General features: G+C 42.1%; 1 protein-coding gene and 1 long non-coding RNA gene across 2 annotated transcripts; one reads left to right on the top strand and one right to left on the bottom strand.

Moving 5' to 3' along the window:
• Positions 1-697: 697 nt before the first annotated feature.
• LOC136393039 (interferon alpha-2-like) lies at positions 698-1267 on the bottom strand. Its single transcript, XM_066365706.1, has one exon. The coding sequence runs from the start codon at positions 1265-1267 to the stop codon at positions 698-700; it is 570 nt and encodes a 189-aa protein (XP_066221803.1).
• Positions 1268-6710: 5443 nt separating this feature from the next.
• Positions 6711-9129, top strand: LOC136393038 (uncharacterized). The gene is made up of 3 exons (XR_010749020.1): positions 6711-6875; positions 7040-7171; positions 8912-9129. It is a non-coding gene; the product is annotated as an uncharacterized lncRNA (long non-coding RNA).
• The last annotated feature ends 2234 nt before the right edge of the window (positions 9130-11363 follow it).

Raw genomic sequence — 11363 nt, 5'->3', positions numbered from 1 at the left:
AGTGCCATCCATTGTTTAATCAAGTTGCCAAATTGGTTTATTGATTCTTTTCAAAATAAGAAGTTTATTATGGCCTGACCAGGCGGTGGCGCAGTGGATAGAGCATCAGACTAGGATGCGGAGGACCCAGATTTGAAACCCCGAGGTCACTGGTTTGATCACGGGCTCATCTGGCTTAAGCAAGGGGTCACTTGGTCTGCTGTAGCCCCCCGGTCAAGCCACATATGAGAAAGCAATCAATGAACAACTAAGGTGCCACAACAAAGAATTAATGCATCTCATCTCTCTTCCTTCCTGTCTGTCTGTCCCTATCTCTCCCTCTCTCTGTCTCCATTACAAAATTTTTTTTAAAGTTTATTATGGCAAGAAACCTAATATACACAAAGAAATAATAAATTGACTAAATATAAAAACATATTTTATTGTAACAACACAATATAAAGGTATCTGTACCAGATATATGAGCAAAAACAATTTAAAGATTATAAATAATTATGTTAATATTTAAATAAATAGGTAAATAAATAAATCAGCATGGGGTCTGTTGGTGCCTCTGTGATATAATATACCTGAAAACACATAACAGATTGATTTCATCCGTCATGATTAACAGCAGAAACAAGAGGGAGCTGAGACATGACAGAACGTAGAAAGTGCGAGTTCATAAGTGAGACTCATTTCCACGTGGAACCAGGTGTCATTCCTTACTCCTTAATCTTGCCTCCAAGTTTGCTGATAAAGACAAGGATCTCATGATGTCTGCTCTGACAATCTCCCACGCACAAGGGCTGTGATTCTTCTCCTGCAGGTAGAGAGTGATTCTCTGGAAGTAGTTCCTCACAGCCAGGAATGAATCCTCCTTCATCAGTGGAGTCTTTTCCGTCCCCACCACTCGTGTCAGAGAAGCTTTTGAGTGACTCAGCTGCTGATAAAGTGTGGTGCACAGTTGGTCCAGGGGTGTCTTATCCCAAGCAGCAAACGATTCTTCTGTTTTGAAGAGGTGGAAGGTCTGCAGAATCATCTCCTGGACAACAGAGACGGCTTCAGCCTTCTGGACCTGGCTCCCAACAAACACCTCCTGGGGGAAGCCAAAGTCAGTTCTGTCCTTCAGGCAGGAGAAAAGGGAGATTCTCCTCATTTGTCTCAGGAGCATCAAGGTCCTCCTGATAACCAGGCTGTGGGTCTGAGGCAGGTCACTGCCCAGACTGCAGATGGGGTTGCAGCTGAGCACCACCACAGCCACCAGGAAGGACAAGGATAGGGCCATTGGGGATCTTGCAGGTGCTGCTGGCCTGGTTAAGCTGGGTGACTCTCTGAACCTTGGTCTCTAGGCTGTCTAAGACCTTCCCTTGTGCATGTGTCTTATATAGAGAACATAGGAGTTTTCCATTTCTGAACGGTTCTCCTCCTTTCTACTTCTGCTTTTGTTTTCCTTTATGCACTTTCCACATGCGTTTCGAGCACTGTTTTTCAGATCCTATTTTTTTTCACTATTGCCCCTTGCCCACACAGTCATTCAGATATTTTCTGAATTGAATCTTGCAAGCAATGTAATAACACAGATATATAGCATGTATATATATATATATATGTATTTTATTTCTATGCTTTATACATATAGGAAGAAAGTGTAAAGTTTACTCATTTTCTAAACTGAAGGATTAAGAATGACTAAAAATTTCAAGCTACAAGTTACATAAAAAACTATTGTCATTTAATTAAATATTATTAAAATGTCAGTTTAATTGATATTTGATTTTATTTTAATTCAACTTTGTTTAATTTAACTTTATAACTATGTTTGCAATTCAGCTTTCAATGTAATATATTTATTTATATAAATAGCAATGTATTGGTGTGTTAGGTGGATAGAGCATTGGTCCCACCTATAGACGTTCTTGGTTTGATCCTGCATCAGGGCACATATGAAAAGCAACTACCTTTTCTCTTTCCTCCCTCCCTCTCTCCCTTCTCTCTTTCTTCCCTTCTTGCAGCCAGTGGCTTGACTGTTTTGAGTGTTGGCCCCAGGTGCTGAAGATAGTTGGCTGAACTGAGCATCCCAGACAGGGATTGCCAGGTGGATCCCGGTCGGTCGGGTCACATGCGGGACTCTGTTGCTCTAACCTCCGTCCTCCCACTTTAAAAAAAAATAGTAATGTATCTAATTATATATTTTAAAAAATTTACATAACACTTCAAAATAATGCCAATGTATAGATATAAATTAAAATCTTTCCAAACTGCTAAGCAACATCAAAAAATTAAATTACTTTCTTAATATTTACTCAGATGTCAAACTTTTTATAAAAACCACCCACTTTTGCAGTGCTGGTCAACCTGGTCCCTCCCGCCCACTAGTGGGCATTTCAGCTTTCATGGTGGGCGTAGCAGAGCAACCAAACGGCACCGCGATTGGCCCACCATGAAAGCTGGAACGCCCACTAGTGGGGGCCGGGGCCAGGTTGACCGGCATTGCAAAAGTGGGCAGTTTTTACAAAAAGTTTGATGACGCCTGCTGACTTTTACTTTTGCTTCATACCAGAAAATAATTTTAACTTCACCAGCTGCTAGATTTTTATCTAGAGATTGTCAATATTTTCTATGATTAGCATTTGGCATGATTATCAATGTGTTGAATAACTGTAGTAGCACAAATATTACAACTAGTTCCATTTAATTCTCAAAGCCCACATCACACTGAGGCTCAAACCCAAGCAACATGCACCAGACAGTCAGCGGCAGCTCTAAGTAAGCAAAGGGCTCCTCTCACACTGGGACTCTGAGATTAAGCAAACAATGGAAGGGAAAGTCCTCCAATGAGCCATCAAGTCACTAGAGGATTGTAGCACTGATCATGCGTACATTTCCTGTATCTTCCCTGAACTCAGGGTCAGTGTTTCCAATGTGATACACAAGAGAACCCAGAGAAAAATGAATTCTAAGGAATAAGATTCAGTTAAATAGGGTTGGGTTTTGGAGCACCACAAACCCTTGTATTATATTATCTAATATTTATTCATACTCATAAGAACTAATTTTTGCACACCCTTGGGGGCAATATTATTCACAATGAGGATACATGATTTAGCAAACATCGAATTAAATCTTTCTTTGGCCTGACCAGGCAGTAGCAGAGTGGATAGAGCATCAGATTGGTACGCTGAGGACCCAGGTTCAAAACCCCAAAGTCTCCGGCTTGAGCACGGCCTCACCAGCTTGAGCGTGGGGTTGCTGGCTTGAGTGTGGGGTCATAGAGATGAACCCATGGTCGCTGGCTTGAGTTCAAAAGTTTCTGGCTTGAAGCCCAAGGTCACTGGTTTGAGCCCAAGGTTGCTGGCTTGAGCAAGGGCTCAGTCACTCTGCTGTAGCCGTTGGTCAAGGCATATATGAGAAAGCAATCAATGAACAACTAAGAATTGATGCTTCTCATCTCTCTCCCTTCTTGTCTGTCTGTTCTTATCTGTCCCTCTCTGTCTCTCTATTTCTGTCACGCACACACACAAAAAAATCTTTCTTTGTATTTTTGCATGAAATTTCAAATTTCTCAAAGGTCTTTCAGAGTTTCTGATTAAGTCTATTCTTCTCAAACAAAAGGACACCATCATGATAAATAAAGGAACTGGACTAATATTGACTATTTTTATGTAAAGAGTTAACTTTCAGATTTGATCCTAAACTCTTTTCAGTTTGTTTAAAAAGTTATGTTGCATCAGCCCCCAGATTCCCACTCTTCACTGGTAGGTAGGCAAAAGCTCTTGGGAAATCATCCTTTTAGTAACTGGACTCTGTTTTACTTACTGAGTTCTGCTTGGCACCTAGTGCAGTATGATCCCTCATAAAGTAATTGTTACAGAAGCGGGTTCTCAGATTTTCATTAGAGCATTATGTCAGGTCACAAGTAAGAGTTTAAACCCTGAATCCTTGGTCTGCTGCTTTTGCCTCCTAACCTGCTCATCCTTTTTTATTTTCTAAATATGTTGTATTCTCTCTTATAGATGCCAGATGTGTAGTGTTTAATAACCTGCTATAGTTTCTGTGTTTATGTTCCCACAAAATCCATATGTTGAAGTCATAACTCCCAAAATAATGCTATAATGTAGTGAGGTCTTTGGGAAATAATTAGTGCATGAGGGTGGAGCCCTCATGAATGGAATTCATGCCCTCATAATAGAGGCCTGACATAGATCCCTCACTCTTTTACTGTCAGAGAATACTGGGAGAACTCAGTAGCGTTCAACCAATAAGCAGACTCTTATGTTGACACCCTGATTTGAATTTCAGCCTTCAGAATGGTGAGCAAGAAATTTCTGTTCTATACAATTGATTCAGTCTGTGCTATTTTGTTAAAACACCCTGAATGACCTAAGATATGACCTGATCTATTTGCTCCATGGTATACCTCCCAAGAACCTATAAAATACCTAAGGAGAAAAAATTCCTTTACTCAACCTTTGTTCTTAGCATCTAGTCCAATCCCTAGGATTTCATGGGCTCCCTAAGATCACATTCATTTTTTTTTCAGCCAAAAATCTTTAGTGCAAATAGCATAAAGATGAAGAGTGGTCTTATTCATTCAAGTTGTCTCTTTTTCCACTGATCACCACCGTAGGGTCTATTTCTCTCAACTTCTTTGCACTTAATATATCCCATGAGAATAAATTATGACCAAGTAATAGGGGCAGAAGTGATATTGCCCTGTACAGTCACAGCCTTGATCATCCCAGTTGATCAACCATAATTATATTTTTTTACAACTGAATAGAATAAACTCAAGTAGTCAGATAAATTTGGTGTCACATATTGAATATGGTAATGCCTCAAGAAAGAAGGTACCCATGACCTTCAATCACTTTTTACACAATAGCCAAAGAATAGAGTCATCTGATCAGGAATGCTTGCATTATGCTCCTGTACAACGGAAAGATAAACTTCTTTACTGATCAAAGTATGGATAGTTTTTCGTTTACCACTTAGAACATCTAGCATTAACTAAACTGACAAATAAATGTCTTTAACAAAATACTGTTCTGGAGAACCTTACCATAAAAATTGAACTTCACACTTTGGAAACAGTAAATATACTCATCACTGCCTCCCACACACACACACCAAAAAAACTTAAACACATTTAAAAATTATTTAATAAAATTGTTTACTTAATAGGTCATGTTATTCTCTTTAACATAAGTTTGTATCCTGACCTGTGGTGGTGCAGTGGATAAAGCATCGACCTGGAAATGCTGAGGTCACCGGTTTGAAACCCTGGGCTTGCCTGGTCAAGGCATTTATGGGAGTTGATGCTTCCAGCTCCTCCTGCCTGTCTCTCTCTCTGTGTCTCTCTCTTCCTCTCTCTCTCCTCTCTAAAATGAATAAATAAAATAAAAAATTAAAAAAATAACATAAGTTTGTAAATTCATAATCTACAATATATTTTTTAAATAAGCCCATGATTTAGGTTTCTAGTATTTTTCAGCAGGTGCAGAAATGTGACTTAAGAATATATTTGGTGCTCTGAAAGCAATACAAATGATAGGAAGAGTCACAAGCATAATTATTTCTGCATTTTATGACCTTTCCTTTAGGATTCTTACATATTGACAAGGCAAACTTTAAATTTTGACTCTTGACAACCTCCCATGCACAGGAGAGGTGGATTTAACAGCGGGTTCACCGGGCGCACCCTGGGCCCCAACTTCTGAAGGGCCTCACAAAACCCCAACTTTGCGTATTTTTCTAATGACACCAAGTTTGGTTTTATATGTGCAATTTTAACATTAATGGTACATAATATTTTTTATTTATTCAGAAATATGGTTAACATGTATTTTTATTTTCCCTGTCTCTCTCTTTTTTAAGGGGCCCAATATTTTCTTCTGCACCTGGGGCCTCTGCACAGGAGCTGTATATTTTGTCTTTCAAGTAGTAACAGACCTTTTGGAAGGCCTTCCAGACTAGAATTCCCAAATATGGACAAGCCAGATTTTTCTGTTCCTGGCTCTGATCAAGGCTAGAGAGTACTTGATAGAGGAGGGTGCGGTTTCAGGTAGCATGGCTGTATTCTGTGATCAAGAGGTTGAAGATCGGCTATAGCATCAGATGGTGGTAATAGTGTGTCCTGTCTTCTGCTATTGGGTGATTGTCTATCTTTCCCAAAGGAAATTGAAGTTGTTTCTGTCATTCAGGCATGACTGAAGGGGAGATTCTACTTAGCTGTTCCAAAAGATTCAAGATTCTCAGGGTGTCTGGGTTATGGATCCGAAGTATGTCCCTATCAAGGGAGCAAGCAGGGATGGAGCAGAGCATCACTCCTGCCACTAGTCACACTTAAATGTGGGTCATTGAGAATGCTAGTGATTCCGGGAGGGCAGCCAGGGCCGGCGCGGCAAAATCAGCCAAGTTTCCTTCTTGGTTCCTGGAAGGCACGAATCTCCAGCGGCCGCTAGAGGGCGCGCAGGAGACCTTTTCAAGATTCTCAGGGTGTCTCGGCTATGGATCCGAAGTATGTCTTCATCAAGGGGCATAGCATCACTTCCTGCCACTAGTCACACTTAAATCTGGGTCATTGAGAATGCTAGTGATTCCGGGAGGGCAGCTAGGGCCGGCGCGGGCCAAGTCAGCCAAGTTTCCTTCAAGGTTCCTGGGAGGCACGAATCTCCAGCGGCCGCTAGAGGGCGCGCAGGCGACCTTTTCTGGAGCCAGGGTATGGAAAACGCAGGCCTGGGAGCATTTACTTGTTTTGAGTCTCTCAGGGGAAAAACAAGGTGGCGGCCGCCTGGAGCAGTTGTTTCAATAGTGAGTGAAAGTCCTTCCTTTCAGCGGCCCTGACTGCGGAAGATAGAGCTCTGCCTGGGCTCCGCCGGGGGCATTTTTCTTAGGTACAGAGTAGAGAACCTCGCCTGTTCCGCACTTTCCCCGAGTGTGCGCTTTGCTTTCGCACAGAAACTCTAGCGAGGCTTTTTTTTTTTTTTTTTTTTTAACCACGAACCCGTTACTGAGGGACTGGAGCCCGAGAGTCAGGGCATGTTTGGTCATTTTACAGGTTCCGGATCGTTCCTTCGCGAGATGCCGACAGATTCAGGGATGGGAGCGGGGGCGCGGCGGCCGCGCCGGGGGTCTGTGCAGGCTGTGATCGTGCGGTGGCTTTCGGCGTGACTGCGTCCCGGGCGCTGCGGTAACGTGCAGAACAACTGAGCAGTGGGAATCTTAAAACAGCATTTCTGTAAAGTTTCCAAAATATTACAGGGTTTTGATAGTAAATATGAATATCAAGTGTAACATTTAAAAATACTTTTAACGTTTAAACATCATTTCATTAAACTTTTAAAAACCCAAATGTTTTATTAAATAACAGAAAGTTGAAAATGTTTTAATTTTTAATATTCAGAGTCTTAAAACAGCATGTATTAAACTTTAACTTATTTAAACTGTATTTTATTGATGCCAAAACAAGTATTGAATATAATTTTACATTTTTTGGCTTTATGGAAGCGAACTCATTCGTATTTTCAAGATGATTTGTTTTCAATTGGGAGGACAGGTGGTACCGGGGTTAGGAATGAGATAGGTTCTGTAGGTTTGAAAATGTTTAAGAATTTCTATGCACAGAAAGGTAAAATATAAATACTGTGTTAAGACAAACATCTGTCCAAGTTGCATTTACTAGGTAAATGTAGCTGTTCCAACTTATATACAAATTCAACTTGAGGACCTACAGAACCCATCTCATTCCTAACCCTGGGACGGCCTGCACTGCTAGGTTGGACAGTTTCTCGTGACTCCCTGATGCTACTGAATAACTTTTCTTTAATTTCACGTTACTGGAAAACTTTTATGTTACTCCACCTGTTAAAAATAAAAACTAGTGTTGTGTACAACAGTTAAAAACATTTCGCAGTTTAGATCTTTACATTTTCTTTGGGTAGAATTTTGTAGACTGAATGGAATTTGCCAAAATTGTATTTGCACCACGCCCCCTTCCTTTGCAAGACTCTGAGGGCCTGTCAAGTGCAAGGACATTTCATGTCTTTTAGGTTTTACTATTTTGTTCATCATAGATGTTTTGGTATTAGTTTTCATTTTTTAGTATTGCCTGAAACTATTATTTATCTCGATTCTTATATTTGATGCTTTTCTAAATTCTGTGCTACTAACCCAGGATATGGCTTTTGAATCAGGGTTGCCATCTTCAGTGGCTGAAATGGCAATATGTCTCTTTTCTTATCATCACCACTCCCCTAGCCTTTTTCTTTTTTCTTTTTACTATTTTATCACCAGAGTTACAATCTGAGGCGAAAGAAGGGGTTATTTAGTTTATTTATACCATTCACAGAACAGCAATGTTTTGTCAGGCAACTTTCCTCCACAGTGGTCCCCTGCAGAGTGAGTTCTAAGATTCTCTCATTAGTATCTCAGACATATCTAAGGGTAGAAATGGGGCTTTGTTCCTTCTCAGTCCTACAGACAATTCCCCTCATCTAGAGTTGCCATTTGCTGGGGAACCTCAACAGGCACACCCACCCTGAATATTTCAGGAGTTGCCATCAAAGCTTGTGTTGGCCTGACTAGGCTTAGCTGAATATGGACTCTACAGATTATTGTATATTGCAGTGGTTCTCAACCTTTCTAATGCCGTGACCCCGCAATACAGTTCCTCATGTTGCGGTGACCCCAAACCAAAAAATAATTTTGGTGGCTACTTCATAACTGTAATTTTGCTATAGTTATGATTCGGAATGTAAATACCTGATATGCATTATGTATTTTCCAACGGCTTTAGGCGACCCCACCGGGGTCGCAACCCACAGGTTGAGAACCATTGCTATATTGCATTAATACTAAGGACAACTGCCATTTACTATGTTCAGATTCTCAGCCTGTAATTTGCAAATTTTGATTTATTTAATCTTTACAGTTTCCTGTGTGTCTGCTATTAAAGCTGTGTCAGTTTTTTGGAAGAGGAAATGAGCATCTGATGTCATTTAAATTCTCCCTGGCCGGGTTCTCAGTGGATAGAACACTGTCCCCAGCATGATGGCTCGGCTATGATCCCAGGCCAGGGCATGTACTAGAAGCAACCAGTGAGTGGACAACTAAGTGGAACAATGAGTTGATGCTTCTCTCTCTAATCAATGTAAAAATTTTAAATAAATAAATAAATTTAGGAACCACAGACATTTGTCAGAAAGTGAACTTTCTCCTGCCTTTCAGTTCGTCCCCTTCATCAGCCCCATGTATTTGCTCTTAGCTGTACTGAGGATGCTGGTGCTTCATTAATGCGAATCATGCCTCAGTGTCTGTTCTCCCTGCTCCCTGGAGGGTGGTCACCATCTATGTCTTACTTCTCCTGAATCCACATTTCCAAGCATGTTGTCTGTCACATCTGTGCAGTCATCACATTTTGGGGGACAGAATGAAGAAAACTATATAAATTAACACTTGATCGGTTTTATGCAGCTATTATCTGCAGACTGTGTCAGAAAATGTGAGCTATGCTGCTATGACTCCAATAAGGAAACGTGGACGGTACTGACTGGGCAGCTTGGTAGGTTAGGGTGTCACTCTGATAGGCTGAAATTTCGGGTTCTATACCGTGTCAGGGCACATACTAGAATCAACCAATGAATGCATAAACAAATGGAAGAACAAATCAATGTCTTCCTGTCCTTTCCTCTCTGTGTCTAGAAATAAAGAAGTAAATAAAAATTTTAAAGTGAAACATGGAAGAATTACAATCTAGCATATTAGCCCGTTAAAAGGAAAATGCAGGAAGATGAGGCAGCTTCTATTTCAGTGCATTTTAAGAAATGTTAGAATGGGCTCCACGATTAAAACTCTAAGTCCTCTTGGCCCTGGCCAGTTGGCTCAGCGGTAGAGCGTCGGCCTGGCGTGCGGGGGACCCGGGTTCGATTCTCGGCCAGGGCACACAGGAGAAGCGCCCATTTGCTTCTCCACCCCCCTCCTTCCTCTCTGTCTCTCTCTTCCCCTCCCGCAGCCAAGGCTCCATTGGAGCAAAGATGGCCCAGGCGCTGGGGATGGCTCCTTGGCCTCTGCCCCAGGCGCTAGAGTGGCTCTGGTCGTGGCAGAGGGATGCCCCGGAGGGGCAGAGCATCGCCCCCTGGTGGGCAGAGCGTCGCCCCTGGTAGGCATGCCGGGTGGATCCCGGTCGGGCGCATGCAGGAGTCTGACTGTCTCTCCCCGTTTCCAGCTTCAGAAAAATACAAAAATACAACAAAAAAATAATAAAACTCTAAGTCCTCTTATTAGAATTCAAAAGAAAGATAGATTGTGACTCAGGTTTTCACTTCAAGCTTGGGTCTCATTTAGGTGAATACATCCTATTGGATTGAGACTTCTGCCATTTTCCATTGTAATGAAGGTGCAAAGGAACTGTTGAAGTTATGACCATAAATGAAGAGAAATTGGAAAAAAGTAGAAACAAAATTAGAATAAGTACAGAAAATGATAATCCTGGCCTATTAAGAATCTGATTTGCAAGAAGGTGCTCAGTACAGCTGGGTAAAGGCCCCCTGGGCCAGACAGCTGCATCACCTAGCTCACTAGGGGCCTGCTGACCTCTTTACTACTGACACTGAGAATAATGTCTCCAGCTCTGCCTGTACGCTTAGCTGTGACCTGGTCCTAAAGCCATGGTGTGCCAAAGCAGGAGACCTTCACAGCTCTGAACTGGAGGGGAGAATTTTTCCAGTTTTCCTGCCTCAAGGACAAGGATGTTTTCAGGTTCCCCCAGAGGTAGCTGATGGCAACCAATGCCAAAAATCTCAGGCCACCTCCGTCTCCATGTGATGTCAGAGGATCTTCTACCTCCTCAGCACTAACAGCTGAAACTCCTCACTGGTTCTGGTCAGCAGTTGGGAGACCTGGAGAGCAACTGGGTGCTGGAGATGCGGGAGGAGAAGGCCCTCCTGGGCAATGAGGACTCTAGCCCAGCTGTGAAGAGGTATTTCCAAAGAACTGGCCTCGATCTGAGAAAGAGAGTCTCCAGCTGCTGTGCCTGTCACATTATCAACCTGGAAGTCAAGAAATGAAAATCAGTAAGTGCTGTCTCTGTATCATCTACAGAATTCATTCGTATCTACTTATATGTCTAATCGACTTGTAAACCTCTAGCTTAAATGTATTCACTTAATTCAAAAACTTTTTTATGGCCCTGGCCAGTTGGCTCAGCGGTAGAGCATCGGCCTGGCATGTGGGAGACCCGGGTTCGATTCCCGGCCAGGGCACATAGGAGAAGCACCCATTTGCTTCTCCACCCCTCCCCCTCTCCTCCCTCTCTGTCTCTCTCTTCCCCTCCCACAGCCAAGGCTCCATTGGAGCAAAGATGGCCCGGGCGCTGGGGATGGCTC

Source organism: Saccopteryx leptura, chromosome 2 (genome assembly GCF_036850995.1).
Source record: "Saccopteryx leptura isolate mSacLep1 chromosome 2, mSacLep1_pri_phased_curated, whole genome shotgun sequence".
Classification (NCBI taxonomy): domain Eukaryota; kingdom Metazoa; phylum Chordata; class Mammalia; order Chiroptera; family Emballonuridae; genus Saccopteryx; species Saccopteryx leptura.
Note: the sequence above shows the minus strand (reverse complement) of the source record. Positions and strands in the feature narration are given on the sequence as shown.

Bases quoted from the DNA above. Each gene is read 5' to 3' on its own strand.
- LOC136393039 (XM_066365706.1), bottom strand. From the start codon at position 1,267: ATGGCCCTATCCTTGTCCTTCCTGGTGGCTGTGGTGGTGCTCAGCTGC.